Genomic DNA, 22,510 nt, shown 5'->3' with positions numbered 1-22,510 from the left:
TTCTAACAAAAATATTAACCAGGAAATAGTTGTTCCTTCTTTGTGTCCGAATCCAGTTTCAAAGAAGGAACGTTTGTTACACAATTTAGACGTAGTCCGTGCTCTAAAATTCTATTTAGAAGCTACAAAAGAGTTCAGACAAACTTCTTCTCTGTTTGTCGTCTATTCTGGTAAAAGGAGAGGTCAAAAAGCGACTTCTACCTCTCTTTCCTTTTGGCTTAAAAGCATCATCCGATTGGCTTACGAGACTGCCGGACGGCAGCCTCCAGAAAGAATCACAGCTCACTCCACTAGGGCTGTGGCTTCCACATGGGCCTTCAAGAACGAGGCTTCTGTTGATCAGATATGTAAGGCAGCGACTTGGTCTTCACTGTACACTTTTGCCAAGTGTGCAGTGGACCGGACACACCAATGTTGGAGAAAACAGAATTTATGCTTACCTGATAAATTACTTTCTCCAACGGTGTGTCCGGTCCACGGCCCGCCCTGGTTTTTTAATCAGGTTTGATGAATTATTTTCTCTAACTACTGTCACCACGGCACCCTATAGTTTCTCCTGTTTTTTTCCTCCTGTCCGTCGGTCGAATGGGGTGGGCGGAGCCTAGGAGGGACTATGTGGACAGCTTTGCTGGGACTCTTTGCCATTTCCTGTTGGGGAAGAGATATTCCCACAAATAAGGATGACGCCGTGGACCGGACACACCGTTGGAGAAAGTAATTTATCAGGTAAGCATAAATTCTGTTTTTGTTCATTATATCAATGAATTCTGATACACCAGAAAATTAGAAAATTTGTATTTTATTCACCATCCCTAGCCTGTTCTACTGTAAATTGTATCTATATGTTAAACATTATTATTATTATTATTTACTTTCAAGGCTCTTCTACAGTTACTTTCTATCACCATGGAAACCATTTTGACAATAGAATTAAACTAAATTGTGTTTTAAGTAAAAATATTGTTTATTTTACCATAGATGTCCACAGCCCCTTCACCTTAAACACCTTCAGACATGCGACACCTTCTAATGATATCCTGACTCCTCCTTCTGCTCAAAAGTCTTCTTTACAGGTATTTTATTTCCAAGAACATTTTACTTTAGTTTTTAATTTTTTGTTTGATTAGCAGATATCTCATAAATACAGCATTTATTTCATTATAGCTGAATATACGTCATGCACTGTAGAATCCTGTATTTTTAATTTCAGCGTGCAATAACACGTGAACCCAGCAATGTGCTCTACACAGCTAGGCGTAGATTGAGGAGTGAAAGTTCTTACGACATTGACAACATTGTGATACCCATGAGTCTTGTGGCACCTACGAAGGTGGAGAAGTTACAATACAAGGAAATCATTACTCCTAGGTATTCTTTACATTTCTATTGAGACTCACATGAGCAGAGAGATTATGTGTGTTATTCAAATGTATGTTTTATGCCATATGCTGCAGTATGCATGTAAATGGTGTAATTCTTTCCATAAGCCACCAACAGAGAGCAAATGCAGATAGCGGAAGTTTTTATAGAAATCAAGTCCAAGTTGCTGTTGTGAAATTCCAAAGTCCTTACAACCAAATGAATATGTAGTGATAATGCAATATGTTCACCTTTTCCCAACCTTATTTATAAGGATAAAAGTGTTTTGACCCAGGGAGAGGGAGAACTTCCCCTCAGGTGTAAAACTTGAAACCTGTAGTTAAGTGTCCTCATGTAGCCCATAATAGGCCAGGTTTTCAAGATATCTGAACTAGAGCACAGGTTACCTAATCAGCTGATCAATAACCGTAGTTACTAACTTGCTCTCACCCATCATCTGATTATGTCACCTTTGCTCTAGTTCAGATATGAAAATCTGACCATCTAGGGGTGTTTGAGGAACACTGCTGTAGTTATTCTACGACTGAGTCTGGGTCTCGCACTAACATAACAATTAGTAGGGGTAGTAGCTTGTAGGTGTCTTCTAAAGAAGTGTTATTTTCTCCAACATAGGTGTGTCCGGTCCACGGCGTCATCCTTACTTGTGGGATATTCTCTTCCCCAACAGGAAATGGCAAAGAGCCCAGCAAAGCTGGTCACATGATCCCTCCTAGGCTCCGCCTACCCCAGTCATTCTCTTTGCCGTTGTACAGGCAACATCTCCACGGAGATGGCTTAGAGTTTTAAGGATTCCCTTGGGACAAGGTAAAGATTCCTAGGATTCTATCCTTTCTTCAAGAAGGATTGGAGAAAGGATTATCTGCAAGTTCCTTGAAGGGACAGATTTCTGCCTTGTCTGTGTTACTTCACAAAAAGCTGGCAGCTGTGCCAGATGTTCAAGCCTTTGTTCAGGCTCTGGTTAGAATCAAGCCTGTTTACAAACCTTTGACTCCTCCTTGGAGTCTCAACTTAGTTCTTTCATTTCTTCAGGGGGTTCCGTTTGAACCCTTACATTCCGTTGATATTAAGTTATTATCTTGGAAAGTTTTGTTTTTGGCTGCAATTTCTTCTGCTAGAAGAGTTTCAGAATTATCTGCTCTGCAGTGTTCTCCTCCTTATCTGGTGTTCCATGCAGATAAGGTGGTTTTACGTACTAAACCTGGTTTTCTTCCAAAAGTTGTTTCTAACAAAAACATTAACCAGGAGATAGTCGTGCCTTCTTTGTGTCCGAAACCAGTTTCGAAGAAGGAACGTTTGTTGCACAATTTGGATGTTGTTCGCGCTCTAAAATTCTATTTAGATGCTACAAAGGATTTTAGACAAACATCTTCCTTGTTTGTTGTTTATTCTGGTAACAGGAGAGGTAAAAAAAGCAACTTCTACCTCTCTCTCTTTTTGGATTAAAAGCATCATCACATTGGCTTACGAGACTGCCGGACGGCAGCCTCCTGAAAGACTCGCAGCTCATTCCACTAGGGCTGTGGCTTCCACATGGGCCTTCAAGAACGAGGCTTCTGTTGATCAGATATGTAGGGCAGCGACTTGGTCTTCACTGCACACTTTTACCAAATTTTACAAGTTTGATACTTTTGCTTCTTCTGAGGCTATTTTTTGGGAGAAAGGTTTTGCAAGCCGTGGTGCCTTCCATTTAGGTGACCTGATTTGCTCCCTCCCTTCATCCGTGTCCTAAAGCTTTGGTATTGGTTCCCACAAGTAAGGATGACGCCGTGGACCGGACACACCTATGTTGGAGAAAACAGAATTTATGTTTACCTGATAAATTACTTTCTCCAACGGTGTGTCCGGTCCACGGCCCGCCCTGGTTTTTTAATCAGGTCTGATAATTTATTTTCTTTAACTACAGTCACCACGGTATCATATGGTTTCTCCTATGCAAATATTCCTCCTTAACGTCGGTCGAATGACTGGGGTAGGCGGAGCCTAGGAGGGATCATGTGACCAGCTTTGCTGGGCTCTTTGCCATTTCCTGTTGGGGAAGAGAATATCCCACAAGTAAGGATGACGCCGTGGACCGGACACACCGTTGGAGAAAGTAATTTATCAGGTAAACATAAATTCTGTTTTATTTCTTTGAATGTGTTCAGTGATCCTGTTTTTACCTGCTGGAGTGTACTAAATAGTTTACACATAACTCTTAGCTTTATTTTATAAATGGAAAGAGTCCACAGCTGCAGTCATTACTTTCGGGAATTCAGAACCGGCCACCAGGAGGAGGCAAAGACAAAGGCTAAAATACCTCTTCCACTTCCCCCATCCCCCAGTCATTCTTTGCCTTTCGTCCCAGGAGGTTGGCAGAGAAGTGTCAGTAGTTTTAATTAGTCTCTTACGGAGGGTAGTACTCTTCTGCATGGGACTGGAGTTTGAGGTAGTCCTGTCAGCCTTTCTGTGAAAGCTTGGATGAAAGTTAAGAGTCCGGAGATGCAGGGAGAGTCTTTCTGCAAAAACCATCCTGACTCATGTTAACAGCTCCACAAGCAATGGTCCTTGACGAGTTTCGCTGCTTGCTTTCTTCTCTCAAGTCCATGGCAGAAGCGATGCTACTGTCTGTCACACTTGAAGGGTCGTGTTCCTGTTCCACGGGGTAGATTCCGGTAAGATTGTTTCTTTTTACTTTCTGCATGAAATGTACTGTATTACAGATGTTTTCCTGAGGGGCTACCATCTAGCGGGACTAACTTATATCAAAGGGCCTCAGTGAGGCTCCTTTTGTATCTTGGAATCAAGGGTTAATAGCTCCTGAGGGGGGTTATTGAACAGAGGGGGTTTAATCATGTTTGTTATATGATTCAACCTGCTTATGTGTAGTGTATTTTGGCTCATGGCTGTGGAACATAACTGCTTTTGGAAAGTGACGCGGCCTTGCAGTCGGGCGCGCTTTTTTGGACTATACAGTTCTCCTGGTGACCGGGCGTGGTCAAGTTTTTGGCCTCCATTTCCGCATTCCTGACCGTGTGGCGACGGAGAAATTGTGGTCTGCTGGTGTTGGTCATAGGAGGTGGTGAGTGCCCCAGCCATTGTGGGTGTCAGGTGCTGTTTAGTTTTTTTTTGTCCAATCTTTTGTATTCAATATCCTAGTTATGGAGGAGTCTGATATTGTGGAGACTGACGTCTCTGTTTCATTTTCTACTCCTTGCGCAGAATGCGTATTGCCCCAGAGGATACAAGCCTATCAGTTAAGTTCTGAATGCCGTATTAGAGTGCTCAATTCCTCGGGATCGAGGAATCAAGGGGTCGCTTAGCCATCCGCCTCTGGGGCTTCTGTCCTCCGAGTGGCGAATTCCCTTCCACCATCGCTTACTACGCATATTGAGGCACACTTTGGCGTTGTCGGAAGATCCCATCCTTAATGGATCTGAGAATTTTCAGTCTGCTTCTTCGAATAGCTTACAGAATTAGACTTAAGGGGATGAAGTAATCTTCTTATAGTCTTGTTTGTTGAATATCCTTTCCAGTTCTAAACTTGGAAGAACAGGGTCCCTGTTGGGCCGGTTCTGCAGGTGCGCCTGTTCTTCTTAGGCGATAACCTGCGGGTTGCCTTATCTTTTATTTTTATCTGGTGAGGATTGGTTTTTTTTTTTTTTTTTTTTTGGTTTAAAGCTCATGTTGGTTTTATATTTCCTTCGGGAATTTTATCTGGAATCGATACTCACGATCGTTTGATCGTACTGTTAATTCTAAGAAAGTTTGTTCTGGACGAGTTTTAGTCTTACGTTTGTCTGCTGCTTATTTCTCCCTCTCTAGGGGAGATTCTATGCATCCTTGACAGTGAGGCCCCTTGTTTTCAGCCTGGTACTGATTGGGTTCAGATTCTTCTGTCTTGAGGCCTAATCAGACACATGGCGTCTGTTTTGCCTGGCTGGTCAGGTTAGGGCGCAGAGTGCTTCACATTCTTATTTGTGTTCTTTCCTGTTTTTCTTTAACAAGTTTCAGCTAAGTATTCTGAGAGAACCTGAGGGTCCGTGAGGCATGGGGGATTGGTTCAGTCCTCATTAGCCTTTCATGTTGGTCGACTGGGACTTGGAGTTCTACTGCAACACACTCAATTGATTCTGTTTTTCTGTTGGGTCTTGGAGTGTCTCCTTCTCCGCGTGGGTTTTAGGTTGGGAGGACTTTGGACCTCCTTGCTGTCGGTTCCTGACAGTTTTGCCTCAAGGGCTCTTTGGAAATTGGCCCTTTTGGTCTTGTTCTTTTTGAGGTTCTCTTCCTTCGGGTCGAGACTTCTGGATTCTATTTAATGGTTTTTGCCGTTTAATTTAGGAAGTGAGGGACGTGTGGCTTTTTCCTACTTCCGGGAGTTAGTCGTCTCCATTTCAGGGACGATAGGCTGTGTTGTCTCCTTCTCCAAGCTTTGCTTAGGGGTTTTTTCTACTGGGATTTGGGATGCTCTGCATTCTTTTTCCTTGGGTGTGGTCCTCTGGTTATGTATCCTTAGAGGACTATGGAGACTAGCCTTTGTTCTACTCTCTACCTTCGGGTGACTCTGTCCTTGTTTTTTCCCTTGGTCTTGGACTTCCTGTGTGTTGTCCTTGACACCCTTGGGTTCTAGAGTATTTACCCGACTCTGTCGCGCCCTAGCTTATTTTTGGAGGGACTCCTGCTAGGGGTGTCTCTTCCCTTGGGCTGGGAATTACGAGTGAGTCTTGTTCCCGTTCTCCGGTTTAGTCCGGTTATCTTCCTATGTGAGGTCTGATTCCTTCAGATGAGGTTTTTGTTTTCGCTGGGGTGTTGTTTGTTTTTAGATGATTCTGGGGCCCTGGCCCAGGTTTCTTGTCTTGGATCCTTATGGATGTCTGGAGACTTATGATCCTGCGGACTAGTTTGGGGCGACCCAGTTTTTCCCGGGAACACAGGCTTTAGCTTAATGGCTAGATTGTTTAGCCTGCAAGCAGCTGAGCCAGGATTTGCGTTCACCTTCCTGTGCTGGTATGTTCCTTTTGGTCTATTTGGTCCTCGGAAAGGTCCCGCAATGGTTTAGTTGTAGGCTTTTCGGGCCTGTAAACTGATAGTTTAGTTCAATTCCAGCTATGGCTATATGTTCTTCACAGTGCATGTGCTTTCACTTTGTGGACGAAGTGTGTTTGGGGAGTTTTCTCTCTGTGGGATCAGCAGTGGTGTCTGGATGAATTTCTTTCAGTACGTGGTTTGATCAGACTATGACTTTTTGTCTTCTGGGCATGTGCGCTGTCTTTTATCTGTGCTCTCCCCTTTGAGGGGGTAGTTGCTTTCCTTAAGAGGTGGGGTTTTCCTCTTTCGGGAGGGTCGTTGACCTGCCCTGTGTGCAGGAGTTTGGAACAGGTGCTAGTGGATAGTGGTTTGCTGTTCTGGGGCTTGTTCTGTTCCAACTATGGAAGTTGAGGTCTCCATGTCGGAACTGTTATAGAGAGTTGTGCCAGGTCTTCTCAGGGAGCTACGACACTTTTCTCTGTTCAGGTCCTAGGGGGTTCTCCTTGGAAGTACCTATATTGGAAGAGCGGAATTGGGTTGGCACCCGAGCTCTCTTGTAGTTCCTTCCACTCTTTCCATTCCCTGGGTGCTTGTAGTTGAGGGTTTTGTCTGTTCCCCTGTCTTTCGGACATGCCTCTCGCTTGGGCTGGTCAGGTGTTTGGAGCAGGATCTGTGGTCTGTTTCTCTGCTGCTTCGTCCTTGGGTCTTCGAGTTACGGGAGCTTCCTTGAGGGCTCTGTGTCTTCTCCACGTTCAGGATCTGTGGGAAGGAATGGCGGCTCTTGGAAGGAATGGCGGCTCTTGGATAGCCCGTGACTTGTTCACTGCTTAGTGGATGCTTAGCAGTCTGACGGTTTAGAACCTATCTTCAGCTGCTCTTTACTTGCCCTGCAAGTTTTCAAATTTCAGAGTCACTTTGGATGACTGTAGTGTGCAGTGTTTTGACTCGGGTGTTTACCTATTTGTGCTGCATGTGGTTTCGGTTTCTGAAGATTTAGATATCTGAACAACCTTGGTGACTCTGGGGACTTTTGTCTTCTAGGGTGCGGTTGCACTGTGTTTAGGAAGAGGATCTCTTCTCTGTTCAGATTCCCAGTCCTACCCCATGGTTTTTGTACAATCTGGGGTCTGGGCGTGGCCTCCCCTTGTTTCTTCAAGACTCATTGGGTCTCTGTGAGCTTGGCCCGGTTTCTCTGGTTTTTGCCTTGTATCTTTTTTTGGGACTCGTTCCCTATTTTATTTATTTTTTCTGGAATCCTTGGTGGATGTTCATCCGTGTCTTTTCCCTTTGTCGGAGATACGGTAGCCTGCCTCTTGTATCCCCCCGTTTTGGCATTCAGTGTCCTCTATAGCTTGGGTATTGTTTTCCCAAAAGTAATTAATGCAGCTGTGGACTCTTTCCATTTATGAAGAAAAACTTAAATTGTGCGTACCTGATAATTTTCTTTTCTTCAGATGGAAAGAGTCCACAGCTCCCCGCCCATATTTTTTCTGTGGGGCGTCTGTTATTTTTTATTCTTCTGGCGCCTTTTCACCTTGATATTTCTTCTACTGTTCCTTGTTCCTCGGCAGAATTACTGGGGGATGGAGGAAGTGGGAGAGGTATTTAAGCCTTTGGCTGGGGTGTCTTTGCCTCCTCCTGGTGGCCAGGTTCTGAATCCCCAAAAGTAATGAATGCAGCTGTGTGAAAATAAAATCATCAGGTAAGCTTAATTTAAGTTTTTACCTCATTCTAGGAGCCAATGGCTCCATGGCTCCTGGGTTTGTCAAGGCCTGTTTTAAAACCACCACCTATACTAAAAGATTGCAATTCTACAGTAATAGCTATGGAAGAGCTTTCGTAAACATGAAGCAGTTGCAGAAACCGACCTTAAAGTGTGTGGGGTAGCTCAGACTATTTGAAATAGTTTTCTTGCAACTGATTTGAATCTATTGAACTCTTATTAGCTACTTGCTTGAGTGCATTGTCCCTTAAAGGACCACTAAATACAGTAGAATTGCATAATTAACAAGTGCATAATAAAAATACAATGCAATAACACTTACTCTAAATTTCAAATAAGCAGTAGATTATTATTATTTTTCTGGCAAATTTATTTTATCTCCCATTTTCCGGCGCCCCTGTATCATGTGACTAACGGCATGCTCTGTCTGAATCGTGACAGTTTATTTTGACTTTAGTGTCAATTTAAGCACTGTATCAGGTCCCCCTTGGAAACCCTGTGTTACTTTTTTTTTAATTCAGCTTGTAATTTTGGAACTTCAACAGAAGGGTCCTCTTTGAGCAATCAAGGTCTGAGTACCTTACCTTAAAGTGATGGTAAAGAATACATTTCTAAAATGATGCAATGCAGTTTATATCATTCTAGGATTCAAAATGACTTTTACTTTACTTGTATTATCAAATTTGCTTCATTGGCATTTTTTGTTGAAGGAACAGCATTTCACTACTGGGAGCTAGCTGAACACAGATGAGCCAATGACAATATATGTATACATAATATATATGTATGTATATGGAAAGTCACTAATCAGCAGCTAGCTCCCAGTAGTTTATTGCTGCTCCTACCTATGTATGCTTTTCAACAAAGGCTTCCAAAAGAATTAAGCAAATTAGATATTAGAAGTAAATTGAAAGGTTGTTTAAAATTGCTTGCTGTATCTGAATTATTGAATAAAAAATCTTGAAGAAAAATTTATGGTTTCTTGTCCCTTTTAAATCTAAATATGTTGTGTGAGTAAAAAATAAATTAGTTTTCTTAGAAAGTTGGTCTTTAATTTGTTTGTTTTGTTTGTTTGACATGTATATGTTTTGTATTGTGAAGTTTATGAATGTTTTTGCCAAAGGAGCTGTGGGAAGGAGTCCTGACCTGCCATAGAGCTTCCATCTTACAGGCCAGCTATATACAGACATCTACTTCAATTCAGTATTAAAAATGACTTTAATGCAAAAATATTAAGAAGTAAATTAGTGCTGTTTTATTTTTGATATATTTTTGTTTTCTTTCTAATGACACAGTGAGTCCACGGATCATTATCAATTACTGTTGGGAATATCACTCCTGGCCAGTAGGAGGAGGCAAAGAGCACCACAGCAGAGCTGTTAAGTATTACTTCCCTTCCCACAAACCCCAGTCATTCTCTTTGCCTCTAGTGCAAGAAGGAGGTGAAATTTTTAGTGTCTGGAGAAAATGGATTTATTTCACTTCAATCAAGAGTTTGTTATTTTCAAGATTTGCTCTGATCTTTTCCCCTTTTTTTCAAGGATTGGGTCTAGCCGTACTCCACGTCAGTCTCTTCAGCAGGGCAGTGGTGGCTTTAAAGCAGTTAGGAACTTGCAAGGTGGGCCATGTTCTGCCCTAGTATAGAAAGCAAGAGTAGGCTTTCTTTTCTATACAGGTCTCAGTGAAGAGTGGCATCCTCTCATGCTGGGTGTGCCGTCATCCTGCCGGACGGCTAGATGCAAGTAAGTGCGTTGGTCTTCTATCTCTTGGGGACTTGCACTTAAAGGTATTATCTGCAAATATATTGGGACAAAATATCATTTAATGGGTTTCTCAGGCAGGATGCAGGCACTATGTGACAGGAGACAGGTACAGCTTTCAGGGTTTGTTACCTTGATTTTTTGGATTATCTATTTGGGACTGTAATAATTCTATTTTATTATTTGGATGGCATTGAGGAGTTAAGTTTTTCCTCTATCCTGCATGCAATCATTTGGGGGCTAAGTATGTTTTCAATGTACTTCACGGAGCAGCTCCTTTTAGACCTGGAGAGAGGTACTTTCAGTTTCTCCTGTCAGCTAATGCTCAGCGTAAATATGGAGTTTAGATGCTTAAAACGGTACCGCTCGATTTCGCTGTTCTGATATTTGCTTCTTCTCAGATTTCTGAGTTTTACTTTCTGGCCAAACTTTTTTAGTTTGTGGTTAAACAATGGCTTTTCCATAGCTTCCAGATTTTTCTCAATGGTTGCGGGAGTGGCGGCTTGCCTGGATAGCCTATTGGTTTAGGCGCCATCCTTCTTCAAACAAATTCTCATTCGGAAGTTTCTGTTGTCGTCTTCGTTCAACGGTTGGTAGTGGAGCTGGAAAAAAAGTTCCTTGTCTCAGCTACAGGGTAGTCTGAGTAGGAACTATAATTGTTTCCCTATCGATAGAAATCCTTATGACAGAAAATACAAAATCCTTCCTCTTGCCTCTCTCTTCAGTCTACTGTTCGGCATCAGCGGTTCAGTGTATGGAGGTAATTGGTCTGATGGTGCTTCCATGGGCATCATCCCTTGTTCAATTTTGTTTGAGAGCTCTGCAGTTGTGCATGCTCAGTCAGTCAGTGGAATGGGGATTATTCAGATTGTCTGAGAATAGGTCTGGATCAATCGACAAGAGTCTCTTCCCATGGTGGGTTTTCAGGAATTTAGGTCTCAGAACACATGATTCGGAGACTTTCCTGGACATTTGTGATTTCGAACGCCAGCCTGATGGGCTGGGGAGAAGTCTGGGACTCGTTGAAGGGCAGGGACGTTGGTCCTGTGAGAAGTCTGCTCTCCCTTTCATTATTTTGGAGTTGAGAGCGATTTACAATGCTCTGATGGTTTGGCTTCAGTTGTCTTTGCCCAGTTTATCGGGTCCTAGTCTTCCAATATAGCCCCTGGGGCTTACATGTTTTCCTCTCTGAGTTCCTTAGTCATGTAGGAAGTGTTCAGATTTTTCTGTGGGCAGGTGCTCACAGTTCACAGTTCTGTCTATTGGCCTTCCCCTTTTCTAGAGTGGACTACTGGGAAGTGGAGTTCTGTTCAGACAGAGTTCCCATCTCGGGGAGTAGGACCTTCATCCCAAAGTGTTCTTCAGGTTAACATCCATTTGGGGGTAACCAGAATTGGTTCAGATGGCGTTTCGTCAGAACATCAAAGTTTCCTAGTTCGGTTGAGGTCAAGAGATCTTCATGCCTTTCTGATTGATGCTCTGTCAGTTCTTTGGAACTTCAGGTTGACTTACCCTTTTTATCGGTTTGTTTTCCTTCCATAAGTCTTCGTTCAGATCAAGTAGGAGAGAGCATTGTTTTTTTCTAATAGCTCCTGCGTGGCTCGCAAGATCTGGTAGGCGGATCTAGTAGAGATGTCGTCTCTACCTCCGTGGAAATTCCATCCAAATTTCGTTTCTCTGAAGCTGGCGACTTGGAGATTGCACGCTTGAATTTAGCTAAGCGTGGGTTTTTCCTAATCGGTCATTGAGACCATGATTCAGGCTTGTAGTTTATCTCTAGATATTGAGAATCCCAAGGATCTTATCTTTTCTCCAGGAAGACCTTGAGAAGGAGTTATCTGTTAGTACCCTCAATGTTCAGATTTCTGCTCTTTCCATTCTGCTGCTCAAGCGTCTGGCGGACGGGCCAGATGTACAATCCCTTATCAGGCCTGTGGTTAGTATCAGGCCTGTGGTTAGTTTGGTTGCTCCTCTTTGGAGCCTTAACTTTGTTCTTAAGGTTTTCTCCGGGATCCGTTTGAGACTATGCATTCCCTAGATATTAAGTTGTTATCTGGGAAAGTTCTGTTCTTTCTGATAATTTTGCTGCTCAGAGAATTCTGGACTCTCAGCTTGGCAGTGTGGTTCTCCTTATCTCGTATTTCAGGCAGATAAGGCAGTTCCTTGTACCAAGTTTGGTTTTCTTCCTAGAGTTTTTTTCGGACAGAAGTTTTCTCAGGAAATTGTTGTTCCTTCTCTCTGTCCTATTCCTCCTTCTCATGAAAAATGTCTGTTGCGGGTCCTAAAATTTTATCTACAATCTCCGGATTTTTGTCGGTCTTCTGCATTGTTTGTTGTTTTTCTGGATAAACATAAATGCCGGAAAGCTACTACCACTTCTCTTTTCTCTGGTTGAGAAGTGTTAATCGTAGGGTTTATGAGCCTTCTGGACAGCAACCTCCTGAGGGATTTTCAGGCCCCTCCACTAGGGTGGTGTCTTATTCTTGGGCTGTCAAGAGAGAGGCCTCTGTAGAACAGTTTTTTTCTAAATTCTATAAATTCGATACTTTTGTCTAGGCTGGGGCTTCTTTTGGGAGAAAGGTTTTTAAAGCAGTGGTGCCTTCCCTTTAGGTTACCTGTCTTGTCCCTCCTGTATCATCTTTGTCCTCTAGCTTGGGTATTGATTCCCAACAGTAATTGATGATGATCCGTGGACTCACTGTGTCATTAAAAAGAAAACAAAATTTATGCTTACCTGATAAATTTATTTATTTCTTAACACAGTGAGTTCACGGCCCTCCCTGTTTTTCAGACAGGTGTTTTGTTGTATAAACCTCAGGCACTTCTGCACCTTGTGTTATTTCCTTTCTCTCCTTTTCCTTCGGTCGAATAACTGGGGTTTGTGGGAAGGGAAGTGATACTTAACAGCTCTGCTGTGGTGCTCTTTGCCTCCTCCTGCTGGCCAGGAGTGATATTCCCAACAGTAATTGATGATAATCTGTGGACTCACCGTGTCAAGAAAGAAAGAAATTTATCAGGTAAGCATAAATTTTGTTTTTCAGTTTATGGTCTCTGTATATACACACTGTACATTATTTTATGTTGTTTTCTCTAGCATATTGCTTTTCTTTTGCTTCTTTTTCCTTCTAATAGCAGTGAGGATCCACAAAAACATCCATAACCTATGGGAAATACTTCACCTGGCCACCAGAAGGAGGCAAAAACACCCCAAACAGAAAATTGACATATCCCTCCCACTTTCCCTACCCTCCCAGTAGTTATTTGCCTTATGTCATGGAGGTTGGCAGAGAGAGGTGCTCTGCTGAAGATTCTGATTTCTATGTTCCTCAATGGATTGTTTCCTGCAAGAGAGAACAGGGGAGCTGTTAGTAAGCATGCAATTCTCTTACACCTAGATTATGAGTTTTGCGTTACAGTCGTAACGCTGAAAAAACATAATTTATGTAAGAATTTACCTGATAAATTAATTTCTTTCATATTGGCAAGAGTCCATGAGCTAGTGACGTATGGGATATGCAATCCTACCAGGAGGGGAAAAGTTTCCCAAACCTCAAAATGCCTATAAATACACCCCTCACCACACCCACAATTCAGTTTAACGAATAGCCAAGAAGTGGGGTGATAAAGAAAGGAGCAAAAGCATCAACAAAGGAATTTGAATAATTGTGCTTTATACAAAAAAATCATAACCACCATAAAAAGGGTGGGCCTCATGGACTCTTGCCAATATGAAAGAAATGAATTTATCAGGTAAATTCTTACATAAATTATATTTTCTTTCATGTAATTGGCAAGAGTCCATGAGCTAGTGATGTATGGGATAGCAATACCCAAGATGTGGAACTCCACGCAAGAGTCACTAGAGAGGGAGGGATAAAAAATAGACAGCCAATTCCGCTGAAAAAATTAATTCATAACCCAAATAATAAATTTTTATCTTATAAAGGAAAAAAAAAAACAGAAATTATAAGCAGAAGAATCAAACTGAAACAGCTGCCTGAAGAACTTTTCTACCAAAAACTGCTTCTGAAGAAGAAAAAACATCAAAATGGTAGAACTTAGTAAGTGTATGCAAAGAAGACCAAGATGCTGCTTTGCAAATCTGATCAACTTAAGCTTCATTCTTAAAAGCCCAGGAAGTGGAAACTGACCTAGTAGAATGAGCTGTAAATAAGCGTGATGAATAAGCGTGTGATGAATTAAAAGCTTTAACCAAGATGCCAAAGAAATGGCAGAAGCCTTCTGACCTTTCCTAGAACCAGAAAAGATAACAAATAGACTAGAAGTCTTTCTGAAATCTTTAGTAGCTTCAACATAATATTTCAAAGCTCTCACCACATCCAAAGAATGTAAAGATCTTTCCAAAGAATTCTTAGGATGTGGACACAAAGAAGGGACAACAATTTCCCTACTAATGTTGTTGGAATTTACAACTTTAGGTAAGAATTTAAATGAAGTTCGCAAAACTGCCTTATCCTGATGAAAAATCAGAAAAGGAGACTCACAAGAAAGAGCAGATAATTCAGAAACTCTTCTAGCAGAAGAGATGGCCAAAAGAAACAACACTTTCCAAGAAAGCAATTTAAGGTCCAAAGAATGCATAGGCTCAAATGGAGGAGCCTGTAAAGCCTTCAAAACCAAATTAAGACTCCAAGGAGGAGAGATTGATTTAATGACAGGCTTGATACGAACCAAAGCCTGTACAAAACAATGAATATCAGGGAGTTTAGCAATTTTTCTGTGGAATAAAACAGAAAGAGCACAGATTTGTCCTTTCAAGGAACTCGCAGACAAACCCTTATCCAAACCATCCTGAAGAAACTGTAAAATTCTAGGAATTCTAAAAGAATGCCAAGAGAATTTATAAGAAGAACACCATGAAATGTAAGTCTTCCAAACTCGATAATAAATCTTTCTAGAAACAGATTTACGAGCCTGCAGCATAGTATTAATCACTGAGTCAGAGAAACCTCTATGACTAAGCACTAAGCGTTCAATTTCCATACGTTCAAATTTAATGATTTGAGATCCTGATGGAAAAACGGACCCTGAGATAGGTCTGGCCTTAGTGGAAGTGGCCAGGGTTGGCAACTGGACATCCGAACAAGATCTGCATACCAAAACCTGTGAGCCCATGCTGGTGCTACCAGCAGTACAAATGATTGCTCCATGATGATCTTATAAATCACTCTTGGAAGAAGAACTAGAGGCGGAAAAATATAGACAGGTTGATAACTCCAAGGAAGTGTCAATGCATCCACTGCTTCCGCCTGAGGATCCCTGGACAGGTACCTGGGAAGTTTCTTGTTTAGATGAGATGCCATCAGATCTATTTCTGGAAGCCCCCACATCTGAACAATTTGAAAAAACACATCTGGGTGAAGAGACCACTCTCCCGGATGTAAAGCTTGACGACGGAGATAATCCACTTCCCAATTGTCTATACCTGGGATATGGACCGCAGAAATTAGACAGGAGCTGGATTCTGCCCACACAAGTATCCAGGATACTTCTTTCATAGCTTGAAGACTGTGAGTCCCACCCTGATGATTGACATACGCCACAGTTGTAACATTGTCTGTCTGAAAACAAATAAACAGCTCTCTCTTCAATAGAGGCCAAAACTGAAGAGCTCTGAGAATCGCACAGAGTTCCAAAATATTGATTGGTAATCTCGCCTCTTGAGATTTCCGAACCCCCTGTGCTGTCAGAGATCCCCAGACAGCTCCCCAACCTGAAAGACTTTCATCTGTTGTGATCACAGTCCAGGTTGGACGAACAAAAGAGGCCCCTTGAACTATACGATGGTGATCTAACCACCAAGTCAGAGATAGTCAAACATTGGGATCTAAGGATATTAATTGTGATATCCTTGTATAATCCCTGCACCATTGGTTCAGCATACAAAGCTGAAGAGGTCTCATGTGAAAATGAGCAAAGGGGATCGCGTCCGATGCTGCAGTCATGAGACCTAAAACCTCCATGCACATAGGTACTGAAGGGAATGACTGAGACTGAAGGTTCCGACAGGCTGCAACCAATTTCAGACATCTCTTGTCTGTTAGAGACAAAGTCATGGATACTGAATCTATTTGGAAACCTAAAAAGGTTACCCTTGTCTGAGGAATCAAAGAACTTTTTGGTAAATTGATCCTCCAACCAGGTCTTTGAAGAAACAACACTAGTTGATTTGTGTGAGATTCTGCAGAACGTAAAGACTGAGCTAGTACCAAGATATTGTCCAAATAAGGAAACACTGCAATACCCCGCTCTTTCATTACAGAGAGTAGGGCACCGAGAACCTTTGAAAAGATCCTTGGAGCTGTCGCTAGGCCAAAAGGAAGAGCAACAAATTGGTAATGCTTGTCTAGAAAAGAGAATCTCAGGAACTGATAGTGATCTGGATGAATCGGAATATGAAGATATGCATCCTGTAAGTCTATTGTGGACATATAATGCCCTTGCTGAAGGCAGAGTAGTCCTTATAGTCACCATTTTGAAAGTTGGCACTCTTACATAACGATTCAAGACTTTTAGATCCAGAACTGGTCCGAATTAATTTTCTTTCTTTGGGACAATGAACAGATTTGAATAAAACCCCAGACCCTGTTCCTGAAAAGGAACTGGCACGATTACCCCAGATAACTCTAGGTCTGAAACACACTTCGGGAAAACCTGCGCTTTCTCTGGGTTCACTGGGATACGTGAGAGAGAAACTTCTCACACGGGGCATTACTCAGAAACCTATTCTGTACCCCTGAGAGACCATGTTCTGAATCCAAAGATTTTGGACTGAATTTAGCCAAACATCCTTGAAAAATTTTAATCTGCCCCCTACCAGCTGAGCTGGAATGAGGGCCGCACCTTCATGCGGACTTGGGGGCTGGTTTAGCTCTCTTAAATGGCTTGGATTTATTCCAGATTGAGGAAGGCTTCCAATTGGAGACCGATTCCTTAGGGGAAGGACTAGGTTTTTGTTCCTTATTTCTCCAACATAGGTGTGTCCGGTCCACGGCGTCATCCTTATTTGTGGGATATTCTCTTCCCCAACAGGAAATGGCAAAGAGCCCAGCAAAGCTGGTCACATGATCCCTCCTAGGCTCCGCCTTCCCCAGTCATTCTCTTTGCCGTTGTACAGGCAACATCTCCACGGAGATGGCTTAGAGTTTTTTAGTGTTTAACTGTAGTTTTTATTATTCAATCAAGAGTTTGTTATTTTAAAATAGTGCTGGTATGTACTATTTACTCTGAAACAGAAAAGAGATGAAGATTTCTCTTTGTAAGAGGAAAATGATTTTAGCAACCGTTACTAAAATCGATGGCTGTTTCCACACAGGACTGTTGAGAGGAATTAACTTCAGTTGGGGGAACAGTAAGCAGACTTTTGCTGCTTGAGGTATGACACATTCTAACAAGACGATGTAATGCTGGAAGCTGTCATTTTCCCTATGGGATCCGGTAAGCCATTTTTATTACAGAAAGAAAAAAAGGGCTTCACAAGGGCTTTTTAAGACTGTAGACATTTTCTGGGCTAAATCGATTTATATATAAACATATTTTATACTCCATAGCCTTGAGGAATTATTTTAATCTTGGGAATTATGTAAAATAACCGGCAGGCACTGTATTGGACACCTTATTCTCTAGGGGCTTTCCCTAATCATAGGCAGAGTCTCATTTTCGCGCCTCTATTGCGCACTTGTTTTTGAGAAGCATGACATGCAGATGCATGTGTGAGGAGCTCTGATACATAGAAAAGACTTTCTGAAGGCGTCATTTGGTATCGTATTCCCCTTTGGGCTTGGTTGGGTCTCAGCAAAGCAGATACCAGGGACTGTAAAGGGGTTAAATATAAAAACGGCTCCGGTTCCGTTATTTTAAGGGTTAAAGCTTCCAAATTTGGTGTGCAATACTTTTAAGGCTTTAAGACACTGTGGTGAAATTTTGGTGAATTTTGAACAATTCCTTCATACTTTTTCGCAATTGCAGTAATAAAGTGTGTTCAGTTTAAAATTTAAAGTGACAGTAACGGTTTATTTTAAAACGTTTTTTGTACTTTGTTATCAAGTTTTTGCCTGTTTAACATGTCTGAACTACCAGATAGACTGTGTTCTGAATGTGGGGACGCCAAGGTTCCTTCTCATTTAAATAGATGTGATTTATGTGACACAAAATTTAGAGAAAATGATGCCCAAGATGATTCCTCAAGTGAGGGGAGTAAGCATGGTACTGCATCATCCCCTCCTTCGTCTACACCAGTCTTGCCCACACAGGAGGCCCCTAGTACATCTAGCGCGCCAATACTCCTTACTATGCAACAATTAACGGCTGTAATGGATAATTCTATCAAAAACATTTTAGCCAAAATGCCCACTTATCAGCGAAAGCGCGACTGCTCTGTTTTAGAAAATACTGAAGAGCATGAGGACGCTGATGATATTGGTTCTGAAGGGCCCCTACACCAGTCTGAGGGGGCCAGGGAGGTTTTGTCTGAGGGAGAAATTTCAGATTCAGGGAAAATTTCTCAACAAGCTGAACCTGATGTGATTACATTTAAATTTAAATTGGAACATCTCCGCGCTCTGCTTAAGGAGGTGTTATCCACTCTGGATGATTGTGAGAATTTGGTCATTCCAGAGAAACTATGTAAAATGGACAAGTTCCTAGAGGTCCCGGGGCCCCCCGAAGCTTTTCCTATACCCAAGCGGGTGGCGGACATTGTAAATAAAGAATGGGAAAGGCCCGGTATACCTTTCGTCCCTCCCCCCATATTTAAAAAATTGTTTCCTATGGTCGACCCCAGAAAGGACTTATGGCAGACAGTCCCCAAGGTCGAGGGGGCGGTTTCTACTCTAAACAAACGCACCACTATACCCATAGAAGATAGTTGTGCTTTCAAAGATCCTATGGATAAAAAATTAGAAGGTTTGCTTAAAAAGATGTTTGTTCAGCAAGGTTACCTTCTACAACCAATTTCATGCATTGTTCCTGTCACTACAGCAGCGTGTTTCTGGTTCGATGAGCTAGAAAAGGCGCTCAATAATAATTCTTCTTCTTATGAGGAGATTATGGACAGAATTCATGCTCTCAAATTGGCTAATTCTTTCACCCTAGACGCCACTTTGCAATTGGCTAGGTTAGCGGCGAAAAATTCTGGTTTTGCTATTGTGGCGCGCAGAGCGCTTTGGTTAAAATCTTGGTCAGCGGATGCGTCTTCCAAGAACAAATTGCTTAACATTCCTTTCAAGGGGAAAACGCTGTTTGGCCCTGACTTGAAAGAGATTATCTCTGATATCACTGGGGGCAAGGGCCACGCCCTTCCTCAGGATAGGTCTTTCAAGGCCAAAAATAAACCTAATTTTCGTCCCTTTCGCAGAAACGGACCAGCCCCAAGTGCTACGTCCTCTAAGCAAGAGGGTAATACTTCTCAAGCCAAGCCAGCCTGGAGACCAATGCAAGGCTGGAACAAAGGAAAGCAGGCCAAGAAACCTGCCACTGCTACCAAGACAGCATGAGATGTTGGCCCCCGATCCGGGACCGGATCTGGTGGGGGGCAGACTCTCTCTCTTCGCTCAGGCTTGGGCAAGAGATGTTCTGGATCCTTGGGCACTAGAAATAGTCTCCCAAGGTTATCTTCTGGAATTCAAGGGGCTTCCCCCAAGGGGGAGGTTCCACAGGTCTCAATTGTCTTCAGACCACATAAAAAGACAGGCATTCTTACATTGTGTAGAAGACCTGTTAAAAATGGGAGTGATTCATCCTGTTCCTTTAGGAGAACAAGGGATGGGGTTCTACTCCAATCTGTTCGTAGTTCCCAAAAAAGAGGGAACATTCAGACCAATCTTAGATCTCAAGATCCTAAACAAGTTTCTCAAGGTTCCATCGTTCAAAATGGAAACCATTCGAACAATTCTTCCTTCCATCCAGGAAGGTCAATTCATGACCACGGTGGCTTTAAAGGAATGCGTATCTACATATTCCTATCCACAAGGAACATCATCGGTTCCTAAGGTTCGCATTCCTGGACAAGCATTACCAGTTTGTGGCACTTCCGTTCGGATTAGCCACTGTTCCAAGGATTTTCACAAAGGTACTAGGGTCCCTTCTAGCGGTGCTAAGACCAAGGGGCATTGCAGTAGTACCTTACTTGGACGACATTCTGATTCAAGCGTCGTCCCTTCCTCAAGCAAAGGCTCACACGGACATTGTCCTGGCCTTTCTCAGATCTCACGGGTGGAAAGTGAACGTAGAAAAAAGTTCTCTATCTCCGTCAACAAGGGTTCCCTTCTTGGGAACAATAATAGACTCCTTAGAAATGAGGATTTTTCTGACAGAGGCCAGAAAATCAAAACTTCTAAACTCTTGTCAAATACTTCATTCTGTTCCTCTTCCTTCCATAGCGCAGTGCATGGAAGTAATAGGTTTGATGGTAGCGGCAATGGACATAGTTCCTTTTGCGCGAATTCATCTAAGACCATTACAACTGTGCATGCTCAGTCAGTGGAATGGGGACTATACAGACTTGTCTCCGACGATACAAGTAGATCAGAGGACCAGAGATTCACTCCGTTGGTGGCTGTCCCTGGACAACCTGTCACAGGGGATGAGCTTCCGCAGACCAGAGTGGGTCATTATCACGACCGACGCCAGTCTGGTGGGCTGGGGCGCGGTCTGGGGACCCCTGAAAGCTCAGGGTCTTTGGTCTCGGGAAGAATCTCTTCTCCCGATAAATATTCTGGAACTGAGAGCGATATTCAATGCTCTCAAGGCTTGGCCTCAGCTAGCAAAGGCCAAGTTCATACGGTTTCAATCAGACAACATGACGACTGTTGCGTACATCAACCATCAGGGGGGAACAAGGAGTTCCCTGGCGATGGAAGAAGTGACCAAAATCATTCAATGGGCGGAGACTCACTCCTGCCACTTGTCTGCAATCCACATCCCAGGAGTGGAAAATTGGGAAGCGTATTTTCTGAGTCGTCAGACATTTCATCCGGGGGAGTGGGAACTCCATCCGGAAATCTTTGCCCAAATTACTCAATTGTGGGGCATTCCAGACATGGATCTGATGGCCTCTCGTCAGAACTTCAAGGTTCCTTGCTACGGGTCCAGATCCAGGGATCCCAAGGCGACTCTAGTAGATGCACTAGTAGCACCTTGGACCTTCAAACTAGCTTATGTATTCCCGCCGTTTCCTCTCATCCCCAGGCTGGTAGCCAGGATCAATCAGGAGAGGGCATCGGTGATCTTGATAGCTCCTGCGTGGCCACGCAGGACTTGGTATGCAGACCTGGTGAATATGTCATCGGTTCCACCATGGAAGCTACCTTTGAGACGAGGTATGACACATTCTAACAAGACGATGTAATGCTGGAAGCTGTCATTTTCCCTATGGGATCCGGTAAGCCATTTTTATTACAGAAAGAAAAAAAGGGCTTCACAAGGGCTTTTTAAGACTGTAGACATTTTCTGGGCTAAATCGATTTATATATAAACATATTTTATACTCCATAGCCTTGAGGAATTATTTTAATCTTGGGAATTATGTAAAATAACCGGCAGGCACTGTATTGGACACCTTATTCTCTAGGGGCTTTCCCTAATCATAGGCAGAGTCTCATTTTCGCGCCTCTATTGCGCACTTGTTTTTGAGAAGCATGACATGCAGATGCATGTGTGAGGAGCTCTGATACATAGAAAAGACTTTCTGAAGGCGTCATTTGGTATCGTATTCCCCTTTGGGCTTGGTTGGGTCTCAGCAAAGCAGATACCAGGGACTGTAAAGGGGTTAAATATAAAAACGGCTCCGGTTCCGTTATTTTAAGGGTTAAAGCTTCCAAATTTGGTGTGCAATACTTTTAAGGCTTTAAGACACTGTGGTGAAATTTTGGTGAATTTTGAACAATTCCTTCATACTTTTTCGCAATTGCAGTAATAAAGTGTGTTCAGTTTAAAATTTAAAGTGACAGTAACGGTTTATTTTAAAACGTTTTTTGTACTTTGTTATCAAGTTTTTGCCTGTTTAACATGTCTGAACTACCAGATAGACTGTGTTCTGAATGTGGGGACGCCAAGGTTCCTTCTCATTTAAATAGATGTGATTTATGTGACACAAAATTTAGAGAAAATGATGCCCAAGATGATTCCTCAAGTGAGGGGAGTAAGCATGGTACTGCATCATCCCCTCCTTCGTCTACACCAGTCTTGCCCACACAGGAGGCCCCTAGTACATCTAGCGCGCCAATACTCCTTACTATGCAACAATTAACGGCTGTAATGGATAATTCTATCAAAAACATTTTAGCCAAAATGCCCACTTATCAGCGAAAGCGCGACTGCTCTGTTTTAGAAAATACTGAAGAGCATGAGGACGCTGATGATATTGGTTCTGAAGGGCCCCTACACCAGTCTGAGGGGGCCAGGGAGGTTTTGTCTGAGGGAGAAATTTCAGATTCAGGGAAAATTTCTCAACAAGCTGAACCTGATGTGATTACATTTAAATTTAAATTGGAACATCTCCGCGCTCTGCTTAAGGAGGTGTTATCCACTCTGGATGATTGTGAGAATTTGGTCATTCCAGAGAAACTATGTAAAATGGACAAGTTCCTAGAGGTCCCGGGGCCCCCCGAAGCTTTTCCTATAC

At 42.6% G+C, this 22,510-nt stretch overlaps 1 protein-coding gene across 3 annotated transcripts in view; it reads left to right on the top strand.

The window, feature by feature from the left end:
- The window catches only part of KANSL1L (KAT8 regulatory NSL complex subunit 1 like), a 406,715-nt gene that overhangs the window by 285,401 nt on the left and 98,804 nt on the right, over positions 1-22,510 (top strand). For all 3 annotated transcript variants that reach the window (XM_053698780.1, XM_053698779.1, XM_053698781.1), the window contains exons 10-11: positions 979-1,073; positions 1,211-1,368. In XM_053698780.1, the coding sequence (XP_053554755.1) occupies positions 979-1,073; positions 1,211-1,368 (253 nt within the window). The remainder of the gene's footprint in view (positions 1-978; positions 1,074-1,210; positions 1,369-22,510) is intronic.

The sequence above is a fragment of the Bombina bombina genome, chromosome 1 (genome assembly GCF_027579735.1).
Source record: "Bombina bombina isolate aBomBom1 chromosome 1, aBomBom1.pri, whole genome shotgun sequence".
NCBI classification, from domain to species: domain Eukaryota; kingdom Metazoa; phylum Chordata; class Amphibia; order Anura; family Bombinatoridae; genus Bombina; species Bombina bombina.
This window is presented reverse-complemented; position numbering and strand designations above follow the sequence as displayed.